The sequence below is a fragment of the Sparus aurata genome, chromosome 13 (genome assembly GCF_900880675.1).
Source record: "Sparus aurata chromosome 13, fSpaAur1.1, whole genome shotgun sequence".
NCBI classification, from domain to species: Eukaryota; Metazoa; Chordata; class Actinopteri; order Spariformes; family Sparidae; genus Sparus; species Sparus aurata.
This window is the reverse complement of record NC_044199.1, coordinates 4,187,290-4,213,141: the sequence shown is the minus strand read 5'-3', so window position 1 is coordinate 4,213,141 and position 25,852 is coordinate 4,187,290. Positions and strand designations below refer to the sequence as shown.

General features: G+C 41.9%; 2 protein-coding genes and 1 long non-coding RNA gene across 3 annotated transcripts; all 3 read right to left on the bottom strand.

The window, feature by feature from the left end:
- Positions 1–344: 344 nt before the first annotated feature.
- LOC115594025 (uncharacterized) lies at positions 345–903 on the bottom strand. The gene is made up of 3 exons (XR_003986404.1): positions 890–903; positions 552–614; positions 345–370 (listed from the first exon to the last, which is right to left on the bottom strand). It is a non-coding gene; the product is annotated as an uncharacterized LOC115594025 (long non-coding RNA).
- Positions 904–4,319: 3,416 nt separating this feature from the next.
- Positions 4,320–4,834, bottom strand: LOC115594674 (complement C1q-like protein 3). The gene is made up of 2 exons (XM_030438876.1): positions 4,684–4,834; positions 4,320–4,603 (listed from the first exon to the last, which is right to left on the bottom strand). Exons 1-2 carry the CDS (start codon positions 4,832–4,834, stop codon positions 4,320–4,322), a joined length of 435 nt encoding a protein of 144 aa, XP_030294736.1.
- Positions 4,835–20,043: 15,209 nt separating this feature from the next.
- Positions 20,044–22,119, bottom strand: LOC115594019 (complement C1q-like protein 2). Its single transcript, XM_030437783.1, has 6 exons — positions 22,038–22,119; positions 21,773–21,856; positions 21,231–21,314; positions 20,848–20,910; positions 20,616–20,744; positions 20,044–20,535 (listed from the first exon to the last, which is right to left on the bottom strand). The coding sequence occupies exons 1-6, from the start codon at positions 22,117–22,119 to the stop codon at positions 20,264–20,266; spliced, it is 714 nt and encodes a 237-aa protein (XP_030293643.1). The 3' UTR covers positions 20,044–20,263.
- Between the last annotated feature and the right edge of the window lie 3,733 nt (positions 22,120–25,852).

Genomic DNA, 25,852 nt, shown 5'->3' with positions numbered 1-25,852 from the left:
ATCTGCAGGTCTGGAGTTAATGTAATGACAGTGAATCACAGAACAGACCAACACATTGTTTACAGTAACTTTGACTCTCATCCCTTCTGTTGAAACAGCGCTCACAAAGATGTTCAAAACTATTGTAAATGTCCATCACAAGGGTTATTAACAATGTGACTGAAAAAGACTGAAACTAAATTGCATTCAATGAAAGACATGTAACTTTTAACACAGTTTGCAATAATATCATAGACAATAACAAACCATGAAAGTAATAAAACCTTCATGTTTGTCAGTCACAGACCTGCATTCTCTTTTTCTAGGTCACTTGTTTTGCTCTCGGTTGCCGTCAGTCTAGTTCCCAAAGATGTCAATTCTGCGGCTTGGACTGAAAAACATGAGTATGATTTATTTTTGTGAATGGTTGAACACATTTCTAACCAAGTTTAAAATACACAAGCTATGTTTTATCTTTGATTAAATGAAGTTTAATCATCTCATCCATACCAAGTTGATTGTTACAGTTTTATTCTGGAGCTCACAATAAATTCATCGTTTCACTTCATCACCTGCATTTTCTGTCTCCAGCTGCTCAGTCCTGGACTCACTGCCGCTCAGTCTGGTCTGCAGGTCTGGAGTTAATGTAATGACAGTGAATCACAGAACAGACCAACACATTGTTTACAGTAACTTTAAGTCTCATCCCTTCGGTTGAACCAGCGCTCACAAAGATGTGCAAAACTATTGTAAATGTCCATCACAAGGTTAAATCATAATGTGACTGAAAGAGACTGAGACTAAATTGCATTCAATGAAACACATGTAATTCTTAACAAACTTGCAATAATATCATTGACAATAACAAACCATGAGAGTTATAAAACCTTCATGTTTGTCAGTCACAGACCTGCATTCTCTTTTTCTAGGTCACTTGTTTTGCTCTCGGTTGTCGTCAGTCTAGTTCTCAAAGATGTCAGTTCTGTGGCTTGGACTGAAAAACATGAGTTTGATTTATTTTTGTAAAAAGGTTCAATACAATTCCAACAAAGTTTAAAATACACAATATATGTTTCATCTTTGACTAAAAGAAGCGTAATTATCTCATCCATACCACGTGGATTTTTACAGTTTTATTCTGGAGCTCACAATAAATTCATCGTTTCACTTCATCACCTGCATTTTCTGTCTCCAGCTGGTCAATCCTGGACTCACTGCTGCTCAGTCTGGTCTGCAGGTCTGGAGTTAATGTAATGACAGTGAATCACAGAACAGAACAGACATCAAAAAATCAAACTGTTAACATGCACAACACATTTACAGTACAGACCCTCATCTTATCTCTAGAATGAATACTTAAAAATGTTCACACAGTCCACCACTTTGGATTGTCATGAGTTTATTAACACACTTCATGTTCTCCAAAGGATGGATCCCACCGTGACGTCTCTTCTCGCACCACCAGCAGGCTGAAATGTATGTTATTAAGAAATGACTTCAGTAGCTATTGGATTAATTATCTTAAACTTTGTTACACGCACTCATGTTCCCCTCAAGATGAATTATAATCAATTGTTGATCTCTTTACTTTTCATCTAGTTCCATGATCAGGTCAAAATGTTGTCAAGTCAAAGAGAGTTTGGTTTGTGAAGAATTTCCTAAATATTCTCAACACTTTTGAACAACTTGTAACTTTTTAAACTGAAACTTAAATGATGTTCAAAGATGTGCACAGTACACTGTTAACAGAGATTAAAATAATATCACAGACAATAACAAACCATGAAAGTTATAAAACCTTCATGTTTGTCAGTCACAGACCTGCAGTCTCTTTTTCTAGGTCACTTGTTTTGCTCTCGGTTGTCGTCAGTCTAGTTCCCAAAGATGTCAGTTCTGCGGCTTGGACTGAAAAACATGAGTTTCATTAATTTTTATGAATGGTTGAACACATTTCTAACCAAGATTAGAATACACAAGCTATGTTTAATTATTGATTAAATGTCGCATAATTATCTCATCCATACCATGTGGATTGTTACAGCTTTATTCTGGAACTCACAATAAATTCATTGTGTACTGATGCACTTCATCACCTGCATTTTCTGTCTCCAGTTGCTCAGTCCTGGACTCACTGCTGCTCAGTCTGTTCTGCAGGTCTGGAGTTAATGTAATGACAGTGAATCACAGAACAGACCAACACATTGTTTACAGTAACTTTAACTCTCCTCCCTTCTGTTGAACCAGCGCTCAGAATGATCTGCAAAGCTATTGTAAATATCAATCACAAGGTTAACATAATGTGACTGAAAGAGACTGAAACTAACAAACTTAAAGTTTGTAATAATATAGACAATAACAAACCATGAACGTTATAAAACCTTCATGTTTGTCAGTCACAGACCTGCATTCTCTTTTTCTAGGTCACTTGTTTTGCTCTCGGTTGACGTCTGTCTAGTTCCCAAAGATGTCAGTTCTGTGGCTTGGACTGAAAAAAAGAAACGTGAGTTTTGTTTGAAAATGGTGAAATGAATTGATGAACTATTTATTTTATTGGACAAAAGTTTCATTCTGGAGCTTCTAATCATCATATCAGTGCACTGACACACTTCAGTGGAACATGATCATCACTGAACAGGAAAAGTAATCAGTCTGTACCTGAATTCTCTCTCTGCAGCAGCTCCACGTGAACATTGAGCTCCACCACCATGTCTCTCAGTGCCCTCAGCTCCGTCCAGATGTCAGGGGTGGTTTGCTTTGTGGTCTGCTGGGTCGATTCCTCAGCTGCATCTGTTGGATCTGTGCTCTCATTGATCTCAGCCACCTCACCGAGGCCTCCAGCCTCCCCCTGAGCCCCTGATCCACACAGACCGAGCAGCAACAACAGCAAACCAACAACAACCCTCATCGTCTCCACAAAGGTACAGTGGTAGAGTGGGTCTGTCTTATATCGTCTCCAAACTTCAGCTGGCTGAACGAATGGGAAAAACAACAAGTGTTTCTTGTTTGACAGTTTGATTCAAGGCCTCAGATTATTCAATATGTTTTCTGTGCTGGTGAGAAAATACAAGCTGCTACAGGCTGGAGGAACACTTTAACTGTGACCTCCTCTCATGTAGTCACAACTGTGTCAACACTGTGTTTATTAATACACACACATAGACAAACACCCACAGACACACACTGATCCTGATGCTGAGGCCTTCTAGTGTGACTGAGGGTTATCTGATTAAATTCAGTGAGTGAGTTCAACTTTTTCTTCACTCTGTCTCACTTGTATCTCATTATCTCTGATGTATTAGGCTTATACATTAATATAGATACTGTCCTCTGTTTGAACATTGTGATTGTCTTTTACATCCCAGTAATGATTTTGTTTTTGTCTCATACATTATTTAAAGCCCAGAGAAAGTTAATATCTGTTCTCTGGAGCCCTCTGGTGGTTCCCTGAATACTTCAACTCAGTTTGGACGATACAAAGATCCTTCAGACTGCTGAACTGTGGTCAGGGGTCAAAGGTCAGGGGTCAGATATTCATACATTCAATTTTGAGTGACTCAAATTGTGAAGGTTCTGATTTTCTATTGCTAATTATACTTTATTTTTAGTAGTTTGATCATGTTTTGTCTACTTCAGACACATTATTAATTAGAATTCTTGTATTTGTGGTTGTTTTGACATAAACTCTCATAAGCGTTGAACACATTGTGCACTTGCATCACTCAGTCACTAGAACTAACTTCCACTGTGTTTATTTTGATGCAGATCTTCAACCAAATACAGTATTTTCACAATGTATGTTGATATGTACCAACAGTTGATTGGAAGTGTTCAGGCCACACACCCTCTCAGGTCTGTTCAAACTCTTTGATGCAGTACAAATCTTTCACCACCAGAGGGCGGTATTACTCTGATATACAGAGAGAGTCAGCTGCAGTAAATCACACAGACTTTGTAGTAACTTCATGTTGTGTTGAAGTAAAAATGGAGGGTCATCTAATTTATTTTTAATAAGGAGGCCTGAGATGCAAAAGGTCAGAATGAGACTCATGTAGTGAATCTATAAAACTCATCTCAGGCTTCACAGCCAACAGTCAATGATAACAAACAGAATCCAAACACTTGAATGCAACTTTGATTTATTTGAATGTTGTTTTCATGTGACGACACAAAAGTGAAGTCAGATTGAGAATCACATTATTTGATACATGCAGTGAATGTACAGAAAGTCGTCCTGGAGGCAGCAGTGCTGAGATATATCAGCATTTTATAAAGATTCACAGTTCAGCCAATAACAACAGGGTTTGTGACAAATCAGTCACACAGCAGCCTGAACAACATCCTCACAGTGTGAAGAGAAGGGAGCCACTGAAGGTGCTGTAATTATTAACATCATCAAAGATAGAATTGCCTGATGGGAGAACTAGGTAAATTACATCTCCTGCTGTCAGCTCCAACACCAGTGAGTTAGTGAAATACTCAGGAACCAAATCGTTGCTGTTCCTCTCCCAGTTTAACATAATCTTTTGGTTGTTCTTGTACACATATACACCTGAATTACTAGCATAGTAACCAAACACAGTGAACTGGAGATTGTAGACACCTTTGACTGGTGCTGTGAAGAAACCTACAGAGTGAGAGCAGAAAATTAAAAACAGGAACAACTGATGTATGTAAAATGTCCACATGTGAGCTGCAGTATGTTACCTGTAGATGGATTGTAAGCATTGCCAATGTTGGTGAAGACCTTGCTGTAATTCAGTGTGATGTCTGTGTTGTATGGTCCAAGTTGTCCTGCATTTGTCAGACCTGCGTAGAAGGCCACCTTTGGTTTCTCTGATGACAAGAAACAGAACATTTAATGTGATGATTTAACTTAATCAGACTAAGTAAACTGTGTGTGTTTGAGTAGATACAACCCTCATCTGCATTTTCTCTCTCCAGCTGGTCAATCCTGGACTTGCTGATGAGAAGTTCACTCTCACTGCTGCTCAGTCTGGTCTGCAGGTCTGGAGTTAATGTAATGACAGTGAATCACAGAACAGAGCAGACATCAAAATATAACTGCATGTACAACAATCATGTAAAGTGACTTGACTCTCGTCTTATCTGCTCACCTCATCATGATGAATTTAAAATTACAGGTAGAATCCATCATTCATACAGTGTATAAAGTAATTACAAATAACTCCACCTTTATCAGCTCCAACAGAAGAGTGATGCCCATATAAATGCATCAATAATGATGATCGAATAGTATAATATATATTGACATTTGCCATTAATCATTGTAAAAAAAATCTGAACATATAGCTGTTGTATTTGTCATTAAATGAAGTTATAATCATACAAATCACAGTAAGTACATCATTTCACTGACACACTGCAGTGAAACATGATCATCACTGAACAGGCAAAAGTAATCAGTCTGTACCTGAATTCCCTCTCTGCAGCAGCTCCACGCGAACATTGAGCTCCACCACCATGTCTCTCAGTGCCCTCAGCTCCGTCCAGATGTCACAGGTGGTTTGCTTTGTGATCTGCTCAGTCGATTCCTCAGCTGCATGTTTTGGATCTGTGTTCTGGTTGATCTCAGCCACCTCACCGAGGCCTCCAGCCTCCCCCTGAGCCCCTGATCCACACAGACCGAGCAGCAACAACAGCAAACCAACAACAACCCTCATCGTCTCCACAAAGGTACAGTGGTAGAGTGGGTCTGTCTTATATCGTCTCCAAACTTCAGCTGGCTGAACGAATGGGAAAAACAACAAGTATTTCTTGTTTGACAGTTTGATTCAAGGCCTCAGATTATTCAATATGTTCTCTGTGCTGGTGAGAAAATACAAGCTGCTACAGGCTGGAGGAACACTTTAACTGTGACACCCTCTCATGTAGTCACAACTGTGTCAACACTGTGTTTATTAATACACACACATAGACAAATACTCACAGACACACACTGGTCCTGATGCTGAGGACTTCTAGTGTGACTGAGGGTTATCTCTCTATAAAAGCAAGGAATCTCTGTCTGTCTGTCTGTGTCTGTGTGTGTGTATGTGTTCCTCAAATATCTCTGCGGATCAGGATCAGACTGACCTGAGAGTTTCAACATGGCTGCTGCTTGGTTCAACAAAGTGGAATCGGAATCTGTGGATGTTCGTGTGTAGCTAGCTGCTAGCCCACCCACACAGCCCACCTCCCAAGTCGAAGGACCGGACGCACCGGCACGTCCAAAACCGGACTTAGGGTAAATAATGTCCGCCATGCTTTTTCACGTTTGCTTTGTGTCTGGTGCAGGAAGAAACGGTAAAAACGGGCTTTTGTCACTAAAGTGTCCAAGCAGCAAGTTTGGCTGTTGAGGAACGGGAAGTTGTGGGAGGGACGGAGGCGGATGAATGACAGGCAACGACGGTCGGTGTAGAGACAGCGATAGAGACAGTGATATTGAGAGTTGAGAGATTTGTGACATTTAGCTTGTTTGGATTGTATAGTTAGTGTGTTATGTAGTGTTTGGTGAAGTGTGTTTAGTGTGTAGTGGAGTCGTTTTTTTGTTTAATGAGTCAAAACAATGAGGAGAAGCTGGATGTGGAGCAGTCAGTGCAGCTCTTCATTCAAGTGGAAGGACCTCAGGCAGACCTGAGCATTGCCTGCATTTAAATGTAAATAGTTACATATAACTTTGTGTATATGTATATATATTTGCATTATAAGTAATAAAAACTGGTTTGTTGAACATATTTGTGGTTTTCAAAGTAAAAAAATCTAACTTTTTCTACTCGGATGTCAAAATAAAAAAATAACTGTACAGTCACACATGTGAGGTTGTGCTGAAAATAATGATACCAAGTAAATAGTTTTTAAGGTGAAATATGATGGCAAAATCAAATAGTCAAAAACGGCCAATTATACCCCGGAATATCGGATTTCACAACAAACCTAAATATCCCTGACGTCCCACCTTCAAACACAGCCTCATTTGGCCATCCATGAAAAAGCTACTCAACCTCCCACTTTTCTATAGGAATACATATTTCCTACGGGAACTGCACTAGTCTGATTAAATTCAGTGAGTGATTTAAACTTTTTCTTCATTCTGTCTCACTTTGATCTCGCCCTATTTTATAAATTATTTGTTAACTCACTTATTTTAGAATAGAATAGAATAGAATAGAATAGAATAGAATAGAAATATCTTTATTGTCATTGTAACAGATACAACAAAATAAGTGCAGTCCTTGTTCAGTGCAAAACATCTATTTGAGGTAGTCCATCCATCCATCCATTGTCAACCGCTTATCCAGAATCGGGTCGCGGGGGCAGCAGCTTCAGTAGCGAGTCCCAGACATCCCTTTCCCCAGCCACATTGGCTAACTCTGACTGGGGAATCCCCAGGCGCTCCCAGGCCAGAGAAGAGATATAATCCCTTCACCTGGTCCTGGGTCTACCCCTAGGTCTCCTCCCAGTTGGACGTGCCAGGAACACCTCCCTAGGAAGGCGCCCTGGTGGCATCCTCATCAGATGCCCGAACCACCTCAACTGGCTCCTTTCCACGCAGAGGAGCAGCGGCTCTACTCCGAGTCCCTCCCGGATGGCTGAGCTTCTTACCCTATCTCTAAGGGAGACCCCAGCCACCCTGTGAAGAAAACCCATTTCGGCGGCTTGTACCCACGATCTCATTCTTTCGGTCATGACCCATCGCTCATGACCATAGGTGAGGGTAGGGACGAAGATTGACCGGTAGATCGAGAGCTTTGCCTTTCGGCTCAGCTCCCTTTTCGTCACAACCGTGCGGTGAAGTGCATGCAACACCACACCCGCTGCTCCGACTCTCCTGTCAATGTCAAGCCCCATCATCCCCTCACTCGTGAACAAAACCCCGAGGTACTTGAACTCCTTCACTTGGGGCAAGGACACATTCCCCACCTGGAGTAGGCAATCCACCGGTTTCCTACTGAGAACCAAGGCCTCAGATTTAGAGGTGCTGATCCTCATCCCTGCCGCTTCACTCTCAGCTGCGAACTGATCCAATGAGCGTTGTAGATCTACAGCCGATGATGCCATCAAGACCACATCATCCGGAAAAAGCAGTGATGCGATCTTAAGGTCACCGACCTGTAACCCCTCCATACCACGACTGCGCCTCGAAATCCTGTCCATGTAAATCACAAACAGGATTGGGGACAAGGCACAGTCCTGGCGGAGGCCAACACCCACTTGGAACAAGTCCGACTTACTTCCGAGTGTACGCACACAGCTCTCGCTTTGAGAATATAGGGATTGGATGGCCCTGAGAAGGGACCCCCTCATCCCATACTCCCGCAGCACCTCCCACAGAACATCTCGGGGGACCCGGTCGTACGCCTTCTCCAGATCCACAAAACACATGTGGACTGGGAGATTGTACTCCCAGGCCCCCTCCAAGACCCCTGCCAGAGTAAAGAGCTGGTCCGTTGTTCCACGACCAGGACGGAATCCGCATTGTTCCTCTTCAATCTGAGGTTCGACAATCGGCCGGACCCTCCTTTCCAGCACCTTGGAGTAGACTTTCCCAGGCATGCTGAGTAGTGTGATACCTCTGTAATTGGCACACACCCTCTGGTCCCCTTTCTTAAAGAGAGGGACCACCACACCTGTTTGCCACTCCTTCGGCACCGACCCCGACCCCCACGCAATGTTGAAGAGGCGTGTCAACCAAGACAGCCCCTCAACACCCAGAGCCTTCAGCATTTCTGGTGGTATCTCATCGATCCCTGGGGCTTTGCCACTCTGGAGTTGTTTGACTACCACAGTGACTTCACCCAGGGAAATCGGCGACGATACCCCATCATCCTCCAGCTCTGTCTCCATTACAGAGGGTGGCTGAGTGGGATTCAGGAGGTCACCAAAGTACTCCTTCCACCGCCCTATAACCTCCTCAGTCGAAGTCAACAAGGTCCCATCCCCGCTGTACACAGCTTGGATGGTTTCCCGTTTCCCCCTCCTGAGGTGGCGGACAGTTTTCCAGAAGCACTTTGGCGCCGCCCGAAAGTCCTTCTCCATGGCCTCGCCGAACTCCTCCCACACCCGCTGCTTTGCCTCTGCCACAGCTGTGACTGCCACCCTTCGGGCCCGTTGGTACCCCTAAACTGCCTCAGGAGTCCCCCGGGACAACATGTCCCTGAAGGACTCCTTCTTCAGTCGGACGGCTTCCCTGACCACCTTTGTCCACCACGGTGTCCGAGGGTTGCCGCCCCTTGAGGCACCTAAGACCCTATGGCCACAGGACACAGCTGCAGCTTCAACAATGGAAGCTTTGAACATCGTCCATTCAGGTTCGATATCCCCAGCCTCCACAGGGATGCTAGAGAAGCTCCTTCGGAGGTGGGAGTTGAAGGCTTCTCGCACAGGGGCCTCCCCCAGACGTTCCCAGCTTACCCGCACTACTCGTTTGGGCTTACCAGGTCTGTCCAGGGATTTCCCCTGCCACCGAAACCAACTCACCACCAGGTGGTGATCAGTTGACAGCTCTGCCCCTCTCTTCACCCGAGTGTCCAAGACACACGGTCGAAGATCAGATGATACGATCACAAAATCGATCATTGACCTTCGACCTAGGGTGCTCTGGTACCAAGAACACTTATGAGCATCCTTGTGTTCGAACATGGTGTTCATTATAGACAGACCGTGACTAGCACAGAAGTCTAATAATAGAACACCACTTGGGTTCAGATCGGGGAGGCCGTTCCTCCCAATCACGCCCCTCCAGGTATCTCCGTCATTGCCGACGTGCGCGTTGAAGTCCCCCAGTAAGACCACGGAGTCCCCCACTGGGGCCCCTTGCAGGGCCCCAGCCAGGACCTCCAAGAAGGCTGCATACTCCAAACTGCCGTTCGGTGCGTACGCACAGACAACAGTCAGAGTTTTCCCCCCAGCCCTTAGGCGTAGGGAGGCGACCCTCTCGTCCACTGGGGTAAACTCTAACACGGCGGCGCTCAGCCGGGGACTTGTGAGTATCCCTACACCCGCCCGGCACCTCACACCTTTGGCAACTCCGGAGAAGAATAGTGTCCAGCCCCTTTCCAGGAGTTTGGATCCAGAGCCGATGCTGTGCGTGGAGGCAAGCCCCACCAGATCCAACCGGTAACGCTCAACCTCCCGCACCAGCTCCGGCTCCTTCCCCCCAAGAGAGGTGACATTCCACGTCCCCAGAGCCAGCCTCTGCCGCCCAGGTCTGGGCTGCCGAGGCCTGGAACTACCACTGCCACCCATGTGGCAGCGCACCCGACCCCAGCGGTTTCTCCTGCGGATGGTGGGTCCACGGGATGGGGGAGGGAGAAGTGCCACGTTACTCTTTCGGGCTGTGCCCGGCCGGGCCCCGTGGCAGACCCGGCCACCAGGCGCTCGCTCACGGGCCCTCCGTCCGGGCCTGGCTCCGGACGTGGGCCCCGGGCTTCCTCCGGGCAGGGTCTCTCGCCTCACACCTCTATTTTTCATGGGGTATTTTGAACCATACTTAGTCTGGCCCCTCACCTGAGACCAATTTGCCTTGGGAGACCCTACCGGGAGCACATGGCTCCTGACAACCTAGCTCCCAGGTTCACTGGGACACGCAAACCTCTCCACCACGATAAGGTGATGGTTCCCGGAGAGGATTTGAGGTAGTATATGCATTAATATATACATACATAAAATATGCTACCACTGTATGCATATTAATGCTAAAAACACATAGTAGACACACCCATACAGACATCCATATCCAAAAATTGAACAACGCCCTATTGACAAAGATAAGTGGTGAGAACTATGCTTTAGTAGCACAATTCAATGCACTTATGGCTCTTGGACATGTATCTCCTGCCTGACAGCAGTAGTTTGAACTGTGTTTGACCGGGGTGTGATAAGTCCTGTAGGATGGTTTTGGCCTCTTTGAGGCAGCAGGAACTGTGAAGTTCTTCCAGAGAGGGGAGAGGGCAGCCAATAATTTTTTGTGCTGCCTTTGTGACCCCCTGGAGCTTTTTCCTCTGTGCCACAGTGCAGCTTGAAAACCACACACAGAGACAGTATGACAGGATGCCCTCAATTGAGCAGCGGTAGAAGGACACCAGCAGTTTTGGGGGGATGTTGTTCCTCCTGAGAACTCTCAGGAAATAAAGTCTCTGCTGGGCCCTCTTCACTAGCTCAGTGGTGTGGACGCCCCAGGTCAGGTCCTCCATGATGTTGACCCCCACGAAGCAGAAGTCAGAAACCCTCTCCACACAGGTCCCGCCTATGAGCAGTGGCTGGATGTCCGTTTTCTTCCTCCTGAAGTCCACGATGAGCCCCTTGGTCTTTGATGTGTTGAGGAGCAAGTTGTTAACTCTGCACCACACCACCAATAGCTCCACCTCGTCTCTGTAGTCGGACTCATGCCCCCTCGAGATGAGCCCAACTACTGTGGTGTCATTTGACCAAGGTGTTGCTGAGGTGAGCGGGGGTGCAGTCATGGGTGTAGAGGGTATAGAGCAGGGGACTCAGCACGCAGCCCTGCGGGGAGCCAGTGCTGAGGCTAAGGGTCGTGGATGTATGGGGGTCCACTCTTACCCTCTGAGTGCGGTCTGTCAGAAAGTCCTTAATCCAAAGGCAGGAAGAGTGTGGTATTCCAATGTCAGACAGTTTGGACACTAGTCTATGGGGGCGGATGGTGTTAAAAGCAGAGCTAAGATCTATGAAGAGCAGCCTTGCGTAACTCCCCTGCTGCTCCAGGTGGGGCAATGCAGCATGGAGGGCTGTGGCCACGGCATCCTCAGTAGATCTATTAGCCCTGTCGGCAAACTGGTGTGAATCAAAGGTGGGAGGGTAGAATGACATGATGTGACTATGGACCAGTTTCTCAAAGCACTTCATCACCACAGGGGTGGGTGCTACTGGCTGGTAGTCGTTGATAGTGGTGATGTTTGTTTTTTTGGGCAGGGGGACTATGGTGGAGGACTTCAGGCAGGATGGGACAGTGAACTGGGAGAGTGACTGGTTGAAGATCTTAGTAAAGACCCCCACCAGTTGGTCCGCACAGTTCCTTCTGCGGGTTGATTGCCCAAAGTGCAAGCCTCACCTCATGCTCCTCTACCATGAGGATGGCGTCGCTGTGGGCTTCTGGATGTGGCATGGCTGCCTCTGGTGGCGTAACCTCGAAGCGGGCAAAGAAGTGGTTCAGCTCCTCCGCCAGTGAGGCATCCCCTTTGGCAGTCCCGAGTTGGGTCCAGTAGTTGGTGATGTGCTGGATTCCCTGCCACAACTGCCTGCTGTTGTTGCTGTCCAGGTGGTCCTTGATCCGCCTCCTGTAGTCCGACTTGGCCCCTCAGATGCCCCTCTTCAGATTGGTATGTGCTGCGCTGTAGAGAGCCCCTTCACCTGATAGGTAGGAGCGGTTTTCCTGAGGGGGGTGTATGCCGGGACTGAAAGCAGTGACAGGTGGTCGGACTGGGCCAGGTGTGATAATAGGCTGACCCTGCATTATCTGTTCTCTGGAGCCCCCTGGTGGTATCCAAGTTCTTCAACTCAGTTTGGATGATAAAAAGATCCTTCAGACTGCTGAACTGAGGTCAGAGGTCAAAGGTCAGGGGTCAGATATTCATACATTCAACCTTGAGCGACTCACATTGTGAAAGTAACGCTTTTCGATTGCTAATTATACTTTACTTTTAGTAGTTTGGATATATTTTTGTCTCCTCTAGATACATTATTATTTAGAATTGTTGTATTTGTGGTTGTTTTGACAAAAACTCTCATAAGTGTTGATCACATTGTGCACTTGCATCACTCAGTCACTAGAACTAACTTCCACAGTGTTTATTTTGATGCAGATCTTCAACCAAATACAGTATTTTCACAATGTATGTTCATATGTACCAACAGTTCATTGGAAGTGTAGGAGAAACAGTACTAAATAATAGGTAATTAATCACTGGTGATTAATAATACACTCGTAAATGGGGCACCACCTCCGTTGTTTGACTATTTGAATAATCCGGAGGAAATTCCTCAAATCCTACTGTACAAGTTTGGCTTGAACAGTTCAAATCAATTTCTAATCAATTTATTCAATCTCATATTCTGAAGCAATGATTTCTTTACACAGTTCCACAAGTTCTCCACATTAAAATTAAATTCCAGACAATGACAGAAAGTTATATGTTAACTAAATAATTAAGGCTAAAATAAATGAAATGAAAATTTAGACGAACAACAACAGATAACAGAAAATGTAAAGACAGTAAGGAGTAAAGTAATAAAGTTATGTGACCGTGGGCAGGTGGTGAAATTAAAGGTCGGGTCTTTATATATTAAATATTACGGGAGTAAATTTTAATACTAAAGAAGTCAGAACTTTGACACCAAAGGGGGGGCGGCTGACAGCATCACTTCTTCTGTGATATGAGTTTAGACTCACAAAACTTTAATTTAACTAAACTATTGTTTTTATGTTTCAAGATCATGTGTCACCTTTCCTAGAAGTTCACCATGGCTTAAAAGGTGGTTGTTGTCTACATGAAACAATATGACATGATTAGAATCACTTATCATTTAAAAAGAGGTAAAACATGATTTAGGCATAAAACATTTGAATATACAGTAGAAAGAATGACTTATACATATTCCTTGTAGTTCTATCTTAACAAAACATGTCAGAGACATTTTACTGGTAAATAACAAAGAGTATTAAACAAAAAGTAATGTTCTGAAAGTCTGTTCCACTCACCAAGGCTCACGAAAGGGAGGGGCTGGGGTATTACCCCAAACCAACTCATTAAGCAACAAAACTGTATCTTGGCTTAACAATAACATAGAGAAATGTGGAAGACATCAGTTTTATGGATATATCCTACTGTTTGTTAATATATTCGAATTAAGAAGATGAGATTGTAGTTTATTAATTATTCAGAACTTATTGGAACTCGGTGTGGGATTGGAATGTCAGACTGCAACAACACAATCCCAACTAGCCTTCCCCATCTGTTGTTTCAGAGGGAAAGAGATGTAGATCAGTAAGACACATTAAATTATAACCATCCTTGTGAAAAAACAGTGGGGGGGGGGGAGAGAGACCAGATGTGGTTATTCGTTGTAAATTACTATAAGAGGTCTCCGGTGATGTGTCCATTTGAAGGTTTATTGCAGAGCAAGCTTCTCCTCTTCTTGCCAGGTGAGGTGAGGGGCTCTCAGGCCCATATGCTGGAAAAAGGAGTCAATTTGGGTTAAAGGTTATCATGGCCAAAATAGGACCTCTTTGAGATGTAGAGACGAGAGGACAAGTTCCTACAGAAATTTTCAGGCCACACACCCTCTCAGGTTTGTTCAAACTCTTTGATGCGGTACAAATCTTTCACCACCAGAGGGCAGTATTACTCGGATATACAGAGAGAGTCAGCTGCAGTAAATCACACAGACTTTGCAGTATCTTCATATTGTGTTGAAGTAAAAATGGAGGGTCATCTAATTTATTTTTAACAAGAAGGCCTGAGATGCAAATGGCCAGAATGAGACTCATGTATTGAATCCATAAAACTCATCTCAGGCTTCACAGCCAACAGTCAATGATAACAAACAGAATCCAAACACTTGAATGCAACTTTGATTTATTTGAATGTTGTTTTCATGTGAAGACACAAAAGTGAAGTCAGATTCAGAATCACATTATTTGATTCATGCAGTGAATGTACAGAAAGTTGTCCTGGGGGCAGCAGTGCTGAGATATATCAGCATTTTATAAAGATTCACAGTTCAGCCAATAACAACAGGGTTTGTGACAAATCAGTCACACAGCAGCCTGAACAACATCCTCACAGTGTGAAGAGAAGGGAGCCACTGAAGGTGCTCTGGTTATAACTGTTGTCATAGATTATATAGCCTGATGGGAGAACCAGGTGAATTTCATCTCCTGCTTTCAGCTCCAACACCAGAGAGTTAGTCAAATACTCAGGAACCCAATCCTTGATCTTTTCCAAATTAAACATAATCCTTTGGTTGTTCTTGTACACTTGTACACCTATATCACCAGCATGGTAACCAAACACAGTGAACTGGAGATAGTAGACACCTTTGACTGGTGCTGTGAAGAAACCTACAGAGTGAGAGCAGAAAATTAAAAACAGGAACAACTGATGTATGTAAAATGTCCACATGTGAGCTGCAGTATGTTACCTGTAGATGGATTGTAAGCATTGCCAATGTTGGTGAAGACCTTGCTGTATTTCAGTGTGATGTCTGTGTTGTATGGTCCAAGATTTCCTGCATCAGTCAGAGCTGTGTAGAAGGCCACCTTTGGTTTCTCTGATGACACAAAGAAGAACATCTATATCATTGAATTTAATCTGGACTAAATAAGTAATGCATGTGTGTGTGTGTGTGTGTGTGTGTGTGTGTATGTGTGTGTGTGAATGATAGATAGATAGATACAACCCTCACCTGCATTTTCTGTCTCCAGCTGGTCAATCCTGGACTCACTGCTGCTCAGTCTGGTCTGCAGGTCTGGAGTTAATCTAATGACAGTGAATCACAGAACAGAGCAGACATCAAAATATCAAACTGTTAGCATGCACAACACATTATTTACAATATCTTGACCCATATCTTCTCTGTCCGTCTGAACCAGTGCTAAAACTATTGTTTCATTTATGATCAGACCATATACTGACAAAATAAGTAATTTTCCATGCTTTCCAAACAACAAATGTGATTGTTACAGAAATTATTAACACAAATCATTTCTCATCCAACACCTGTGTGTTAATAGGATATTCTGGTGTAAATTTAATCCAACACACTGTGACACCGAGTAAGACCCCCCTCAAGAGATCAAGTTAGCAGACCGCTAATTTACATAGTTTTAGCAACCTCAGAAATGACTGCACGACAACAATACACTGCATTATACACCTCCAACAAGAAACTGCCATCAAAAAGCCACAAATAATGCTCAGAACTGCACCAAACTTCAGCAACAGTACAAATAGGGTCCCAGCACATAGTTCAAGGCATCAAACATCTGCTAGCTTAGCCGGATTTCTATTCTAAAGGGAACACAACTCACCACTATCATGAAGCAGCGTGCTTGTTGTGGGGAAGACCTTCGAGTCGATTACCAAGTGCAGATAAAAATGCTCAATTCTGTTCTTTTCCCTGTCCGCTCTCGATAATAACTGTCATAAACTGGTAGGCAAGACACATATGAATTTTGATTGCATTTCCATGGAGTAATAATCATACATTTTCATCCTTGAGCTGCGGAACTCTACTGCACTCGGTAATCGACTCGCAGGGCTTCCCCACAACAGGAAGCTGCTGCAGGATAATGGTGAGTTGTGTTCACTTTACAGTAGAAATCCGGCTAAGCTAGCAGATTTTTGATGCCTCGAACTATGTGCTGGGACCCTATTTATATTGCTGCAGAAGTTTGGTGCAGTTCTGAGCACTATTTGTGGCTATGAGTGGCTTGTTGATGGCGGTTTCATCTTGGAGGCATATACTGCAGTGTATTGTTATCGTACGGTCATTTACTGAGGTTGCTAAAACTACGTAATTTAGCCGTCTGCAAACTTGATCTTTCCAGGGGGGTCTTACTCGGTGTCACGGTGTGTTGGACCATGGATTAAATTTACACCAGAATATTCCTTTAAGGTGTTCTCTTGGCCACATAAACTATTCTTAATTTGAGGTGAATGTTGTCAGTGTGATACCTGCATTCTCTTTTTCTAGGTTACTTGTTTTGCTCTCGGAGGACGTCAGTCTGCTTTCCAAAGATACCAGTTCTGTGGCTTGGACTGAAAAACAGAAGAAGTTTAAAGAATGTTTAAGCTAATTACTAACAATACAAAAACACAAACAAAGAGCTCTGTTATATATTTCATTTAATGATGCTTTCATCATATCCATGTTGATTTTGAAGCTTTATTGTTGGAGCTCGCAATAAGTTTTTAGTGCACTGACACACTTCAGTCAAAGTCTTCAAGGCAAATGTGGTCAACACTGAACAGGAAAAGTAATCAGTCTGTACCTGAATTCTCTTTCTGCAGCAGCTCCACATGAACCTTTTGCTCCACCACATGTCTCTCAGTGCCCTCAGCTCCGTCCAGATGTCAGGGTAGTTTTGCTTTGTGATCTGCTCGGTCGATTCCTCTGCTGCATCTTTTGGATCTGTGTTCTGGTTGATTTCAGCCACCTCACCGAGGCCTCCAGCCTCCCCCTGAGCCCCTGATCCACACAGACCGAGCAGCAACAACAGCAAACCAACAACAACCCTCATCGTCTCCACAGAGGTACAGTGGTAGAGTGGGTCTGTCTTATATCGTCTCCAAACTTCAGCTGGCTGAATTAATGGGAAAAACAACAACGGTCCTATTTAAACAATCGATGGCACAAGGTCTAAAGTCTATGGCACAAGTGTGTTAAAGGCAGCTACACAAGAAAGGGTTTCAGTTTGTGTTGAGGTGTGAGAAATAAAAATGTTTAAGCATTCTTCAACAGTTAAGACAATGTAATGAGGAGATAGACCTGAGCGCTGTGTTTCATTTTTTTCCATGTTCCTTGGCGAAGAAATGACAATAAATGAGTCTGAAGTCTAAAATATGTGGTCAGTGTAGATTATTACAGTACGGGTACAGGATGCTGATAACATCAACATCCAATTAACAATTATTGTTTTACTACACATGTTGCAGGCTGTTTCGTAGCCTCACTGCAGGCTGCTCTACATGTTAGGTTAAATGTTTGTCAGAATTTCAAACCAGAATCAGAAGCAACTGCAGGTGATGAAAAGCAAAGTATTCATTCTCATATGTAAGAGCCAGCATGCATCATGTATGATGGAGTGTCACAAGGAGACGCCGCTCCTGCACACGTCCGCTCGTCAAACTTTTTTTCTAAGTTGCAATTAACACGTTAAGGAGCATGATTACCATGTTGTTCTTCACATAATATGTCACTGATCAAGAATGATCTTTAATCAGGGCTGGGCAGTTTATCGATAACATATCCTGAGACTAGACGCTTTATTGTCTCACATTTTGGATTGTTAGATAGACGTGAAGTGTCTAAAAGCTGCATCACAGTGAAGTGATATCATTTTCTGAACTCAGCAGTTTGTTCTACATGTTTTGATACTCGTCTTTACCCACTTAGACACTGAATCCACATGACTCAAGATTATCCAACAAAAATCTTAATGTGTTACTGTTTTCTGATAACAACAGTCACCCCTACAACACTTTCACAATAATGTTGAGGTATTTAGTCAAAAATATTGTCATGCTTGATTTTGTCTTTTGTCATATTGTCCAGCCCAAAGAGTGAGTGTATTTATTAGTCACATTTAATAAGAGCATGTTCATTTAATAATCAGAAAGGACATTGTTGTGATATATAATTTTTTAAAAGCTAAGTTTGAGAAACAATGAGAAATTGAGAAACACTTTGCTCGTTTGAAAGAAAATGACCAAAAGCTTCCATATTTATAATCTCTTAAGAATATTATTGTTTTTCATAATTTCCCACAACCTGAAAAAAACAATTTGCCAATAATCTGATGCAAGAACTTTGCCTAAAGCCGGTATTGAATTTAAAATAAATCCATGACCAAAAATGTTGTTAAGGGCATTATTGTGTAATGTGTTATGAAGGTGAGATTCTACATGTGACCATCTTACAGATAAATGTCCCTTAAAGCCACAAAAACAAAAAGAGCACATCAAAAACTCGTTCACACATCCATCTTCAGCACCATTTCCTGAATCAGTGTCACACATATTAATGTGTTCATGACATATAAAAGATTAGAATTCTTGGATTTGTGGATGTTTTGACATAAACTCTCATATGTGTTGAACACATTGTGCACTTGCATCACCCAGTCATTAGAACTAACTTCCACTGTGTTTATTTTCATGCAGATCTTCAACCAAATACAGTATTTTCACAATGTATGTTGATATGTACCAATGCTATATTTACCATATGCTGATCTTACCTTCCAAAGGCATTTTTCTAATATTTCTAGGACTGCTTTTTATCATCTTAGAAACATATCAAAAGTTAGATGTTTCCCGTCTCAGTCAGACTCTGACAAGCTGGTTCATGCCTTTATTTCCAGTAGACTGGACTACTGCAATGCTCTTTTTGCTGGACTGAAAAAGCAGACTTTACATAAATTCCAGCGTATTCAAAATGCTGCAGCCAGAGTACTCACGAAAACCAAAAGGTTTAAGTACATCACTCCTCTTTTATCATCTCTTCATTGGCTCCCAGTAAAACAAAGAATTGATTTTAAAATACTTCTTATTGTTTTTAAATGTTGTAATGGCTTGGCTCCCTCTTACGTTGCTGACATGCTCACCAGATACACACCAGGGAGATCCCTTAGATCATCAGATAAAGAGCTCCTCACTGTACCCAGAATCAACTCCAAATCAGCTTATGGCGCTTTCAGCCACTATGGTCCTACTCTCTGGAATTCTCTTCCACATGAATTACGGTCTGCTACAACAGTGTCTTCTTTTAAAAGTAAACTAAAAATATATCTTTTTTCGCAAGCTTTTAGTTAAGTTAAAGAGTGTGTTTTATTTCTGTCTTGTTTGCTTTAAGAATTTGTATTATCATTATTATTGTTATCTCCCTTTTTAAATGATGATAATAATACATTCTTGTGTGATTTATAATGTCCTAAATGTTTTTTTATGCATGTGATATTTTTATTTTATTTTTTATTCTTTTATCCTATTTGCTATTTTATGTTATACAATGTATCTTTGTTTTAATTTCTTGAAGCACATTGAGTTTATGCTTGACGTATGAAATGTGCTATATAAATACATTTGACTTGACCTGACTTCAAAATCTTTGATGCTGTACAAATCTTTCACCAACAGAGGGTGGTATTACTCTGATATACAGAGAGAGTCAGCTGCAGTAAATCACACAGACTTTGTAGTAACTTCATGTTGTGTTAATTTATTTTAGAGATGCAAAAGGTCAGAATGAGACTCATGTAGTGAATCTATAAAACTCATCTCAGGCTTCACAGCCAACAGTCAATGATAACAAACAGAATCCAAACACTTGAATGCAACTTTGATTTATTTAAAATTGTTTTCATGTGACGACACAAAAGTGAAGTGAGATTGAGAGTCACATTATTTGATTCATGCAGTGAATGTACAGAAAGTTGTCCTGGAGGCAGCAGTGCTGAGATATATCAGCATTTTATAAAGATTCACAGTTCAGCCAATAACAACAGGGTTTGTGACAAATCAGTCACACAGCAGCCTGAACAACATCCTCACAGTGTGAAGAGAAGGGAGCCACTGAAGGTGCTGTGGTTACTACTGCTGTCATAGATAGAATGGCCTGATGGGAGAACCAGGCGAATTTCATCTCCTGCTGTCAGCTCCAACACCAGAGAGTTACTAAAACGAATCATATCGTACCTCTCAAAGTTATACATAATCTGTCGGTTGTTCTTGTACACAAATACACCAACAGGACCAGAACCGCTACCATACACAGTGAACTGGAAATAGTAGACACCTTTGACTGGTGCTGTGAAGAAACCTACAGAGTGAGAGCAGAAAATTAAAAACAGGATCAACTGATGTATGTAAAATGTCCACATGTGAGCTGCAGTATGTTACCTGAAGATGGATTGTAAGCATTGCCAATGTTGGTGAAGACCTTGCTGTATTTCAGTGTGATGGCTGTGTTGTATGGTCCAATTCCTCCATTATTAGTCAGAGCTGTGTAGAAGGCCACCTTTCGTTTCCCTGATGACATGAAAACAATATCTGTAAGTAAGTGATGAGTGTGTGTGTGTGTGTGTGTGTGTGTGTGTGTGTGTGTGTGTAGATGAGTTTATACAACCCTTACCTGCATTTTCTGTCTCCAGCTGGTCAATCCTGGACTCACTGCTGCTCAGTCTGGTCTGCAGGTCTGGAGTTTATGTAATGACAGTGAATCACAGAACAGATCAGACATCAAAATATCAAACTGTCAACATGAATATTACATTATTTACAGTATCTTGACTCATATCTTCTCTGTCCGTCTGAGTGCTAAAACTATTGTTTCGTTCATGATCAGAACATATACTGACACAATAAGTAATTTTCCATGCTGTCCAAAACAACAAATGTGATTGTTACACAAATTATTCACAAAAAACATTTCTCATCCAACACCTGTGTAGTTAAGGTGTTCTTTAGGCAACATAAACTGTTCTTAATTTGAGCTGAAGGTTGTCAGTGTGATACCTGCATTCTCTTTTTCTAGGTCACTTGTTCTGCTCTCGGAGGACGTCAGTCTCCTTTCAAAAGATACCAGTTCTGTGGCTTGGACTGAAAAACAGAAGAAGTTAGATTTTTGTTTCTGAATGCATAAATTGATTTCTTATAATACAAAAACACAAAACAATGAGTTCTGTTATATTTTTCATTTAATGATGCTTTCATCTTATCCATGTTGATTTTTGAAGCTTTATTGTTGGAGCTCACAATAAGTTTTTAGTGCACTGACACACTTCAATCAAACTCTTAAAGGAAAGCATGATCAACATCCAAATAAACTGTAATCAGTCTGATCATCTCTTGATGTTTCCAACAGCGCCATCATCAGGTCGACACTTTGGCTAATGACTAATTACGTATAAACTTTTAATACGTTTTTAGCTTTTTTATCAAAGAGAGTAAATTGCATTCAATGAAACACATGTAACTCTCACCAAAGTTTTCAATAATATCACAGACAATAACAAACCATGAAAGTTATAAAACCTTCATGTTTGTCAGTCACAGACCTGCATTCTCTTTTTCTAGGTCACTTGTTTTCCTCTCGGTTGTCGTCAGTCTCCTTTCCAAAGATGTCAGCTCTGTGGCTTGGACTGAAAAACATGAGTTTGATATATTTTTGTGAATTGTTGAATACATTTCTAACCAAGTTTAAAATGCACAAGCTATGTTTTATCATTGATTAAATGTAGCATAATTATCTCATCCATACCACGTGGATTGTTACAGCTTTATTCTGGAGCTCACAATAAATTCATAATTTCACTTCATCACCTGCATTTTTTCTCTCCAGCTGGTCAATCCTGGACTTGCTGATGAGAAGTTCCCTCTCACTGCTGCTCAGTCTGATCTGCATGTCTGGAGTTAATGTAATGACAGTGAATCACAGAACAGAGCAGACATCAAAATATCAAACTGTTAACATGCACAACACATTTACAGTACAAACCCTCATCTTATCTCCAGAATGAATACTTAAAAATGTTCACACAGTCCACCACTTTGGATTGTCATGAATTCATGAACACACTTCCTGTTCTCCAAAGGATGGATTCCACCGTGACGCCCTGACGTCTCTTCTTGCGTCACCAGGAGGCTGAAATTTATGTTTTTTAGAAATTACCTCAATAGCTGTTGGATTGATTACCTTAAACTTTGTGACAAACACTCATGTTCCCCTCAGGATGAACTGTAATCAACTGTTCTCTAAACTTTTCAATTAGTCCTATCATCTGGTCAAAATGTTGTCAAGTCAAAGAGAGTTTGGTTCGTGAAGAAATTCCTAAATATTCTCAACACTTTTGAACTACTTGTAACTCTTTAAACTGAAACTTAAAGGGATATTCCGGTGTAAATTTAATCCATGGTCTAAATCACTGTGAAACTGTGTTAGACTCCCTCTCGAGAGATCAAGTTAGCAGACCGCTAATTTACGGAGTTTTATCAACCTCAGAAACGACCGCACGACAACAATACACTGCAGTAAATGGATCCAAATATAAACCGCCACCAAAAAGCCACAAATAATGCTCAGAACAGCACCAAACTTCAGCAACAGTACAAATAGGTTCTCAGCACATAGTCCGGGGCATCTAACCTCCGCTAGCTTAGCTGGATTTCTACTGAAAAGCTGACTAAATTTACCACTCTTCTGCAGCAACTTCCTGTTGACACGAAGTCCCGACGAGTCGATTACCGAGTGCAGTAGAGTTCAAAGTTCATATGTGTCTTGCCTGCCAGTTTATTACAGTTATTATCGAGAGCGGACAGGGAAAAGAACGGAATTGAGCATTTCTAACCGCACTCTGTAATCGTCGCGTCGAGACTTCCCCGACCTGGAGGCTGATGGAGGAGAGTTGAAATCTGTTTTTAGCTTCACAATAGAAATCCAGCTAAGCTAGCGGAGGTTAGATGCCCCGGACTATGTGCTGAGACCCTATTTGTACTGTTGCTGAAGTTTGGTGCTGTTCTGAGCATTATTTGTGGCTTTTTGGTGGCGGTTTATATTTGGATCCATTTACTGCAGTGTATTGTTGTCGTGCGGTCATTTCTGAGGTTGATAAAACTCCGTAAATTAGCGGTCTGCTAACTTGATCTCTCGAGAGGGAGTCTAACACAGTTTCACAGTGATTTAGACCATGGATTAAACTTACACCGGAATATCCCTTTAAATAATGTTCAAAGATGTGCATAGTACACTGTTAACACAGATTAAAATAATATCCTGGACAATAACAAACCATGAAAGTTATAAAACCTTCATGTTTGTCAGTCATGGACCTGCATTCTCTTTTTCTAGGTCACTTGTTTTGCTCTCGGTTGCCGTCAGTCTAGTTCCCAAAGATGTCAGTTTTGTGGCTTGGACTGAAAAACATGTGTTTGATTTATTTTTGTGAATGGTTGAATACATGTCTAAACGAGTTTAAAATACACAAGCTATGTTGTATCATTGATTAAATGTAGCGTAATCATCTCATCCATACCACGTGGATTGTTACAGCTTTATTCTGGAGCTCACAATAAATTCATTGTTTCACTTCATCACCTGCATTTTCTCTCTCCAGCTGGTCAGTCCTGAACTCACTGCTGCTCAGTCTGGTCTGCAGGTCTGGAGTTAATGTAATGACAGTGAATCACGGAACAGAGCAGACATCAAAATATAACTGCATGAACAACAATCATGTAAAGTGACTTGACTCTCGTCTTGCTCACCTCATCATACTGAATTTAACATTACAGCTAGAAGCCATTATTCATACAGTTAAACAGTCACATTCTGTTAATTCAGATTGGCTCAAATGGATTAAATACAATTAAAATGGAATTTAAACAAATACAATTAATTACACATAATCACAAATCCATGAATTATGTAAACGCAAATGAATCAAACGGAATCAACTTAATAAAAAGATACACATTTATTTAATTGATTCAAATAAACTCAATTAAATCAAATTATCTCAAATCTATTATGTGTCTTCCATGATATTGATTTAATGTAAATGATAACACTGAATCATACAATTATATAATAATTTTAAAACTAACATTAAATAAAAGACAAAACTTTATAGATATTTGGGGGAAATTCTCAACCGACAAGCAGTCTATAAAGTAATTAAAAATAACTCCACCTTTATCAGCTGCAACAGAAGACTGACGCACATATAAATGCATCAGTAATGATGATTGAATAATATATATTATACCATGGTCTGGGGGAATACTTGATTCTGATTGGCTGCAGGGTGTCCATTAACCCCTGATATATGGACACCTACTAAGTAGTTCCAGTCAAATTGACTGTTCACCGCTGTAAATCAATGCGCTAGCTGGCGTATCAAATCTGAATACTTTATTTCCAGCACTGAGTGCAGTCCGTCAGTCCTTCAGTGTCTTATCCTCTGAACACCACAGGGTGGCGACTGTAACACACAAGCTGCAGAAAGTTCACTTCCCCTCTAAACTTACTGATACGCGAATAATCTCACATCCCGTTCACTGTTCAGCTCTCTGCTTCAGGCTGCGGCCACAGTAACGTTACACACGGCCGGTCATTTGTTCGTGAAAATCTTGCTATTGATTTGGGGACAATGACATGACTGGTTAGCTAGCTAATCGTGTTAGCTAGCATACTGTCAAATTATATTTACTGATTGTCAACCGTGCGCAATGTTATTGACTTTGAATCTTGCTAGCATAGTGTTAGCTTTCTGGCTCATCGCTGAGCGGAGTAGAATATCTCCCGTTGCCAAGTCGTATCTATGATCCGTCCTATTTACTGGAGGAGTGAACATTGTCTCCGTTGCATAAGAATCTTACGGGAGAGTAATGATTGTTCCAGGTATTAGTCAAACCCTCAGGTGTTACCAGGGAAACTAAGTTATGGCTTGTGAAAAACTTTATATTTTGATTGTAATACGCATGAAAATGTAAATTAATGGTCCGAATTTCTTTTCTTTGGCAAGTGACCATGGTATAAGCGGGATAATGCCCTTCGAGGTGTCCATAAACAGGAGTTAATGGACTTCGGATGGTTCTTAGGCCTCCGCGTCGTCCATTAACTCCTGTTTATGGAAACCTCGTCGGGCATTATCCCTTACTTATATTGATATATGCCATTCTTCATACCTTACCTTACCATACCAGCTTACCTTTTTAATTATATTGCTAGTTTTTGCTATTTGTTTTGTCTTTTGTAATATTCTATTGTTTGGCTGCTGGGACAAACAAATTTCCCCATTTGCGGGTCATTAAAGGATTTCTGATTCTGATTCTGAGTATTAAAATCATTGTATCATATCATGTTTGTCAGTCACAGACCTGCATTCTCTTTTTCTGGGTCACTTGTTTTCAAAACATATTGCTGTTGTATTTGTCATTAAATGACATTTAATTACCCATATCTTATTGATGTTGAAAGCTTTTTCTTGGGCTCACAATAAGTACATCATTTCACTGACACACTTCAGTGGAACATGATCATCACTGAACAGGAAAAGTAATCAGTCTGTACCTGAATTCTCTCTCTGCAGCAGCTCCACGTGAACATTGAGCTCCACCACCATGTCTCTCAGTGCCCTCAG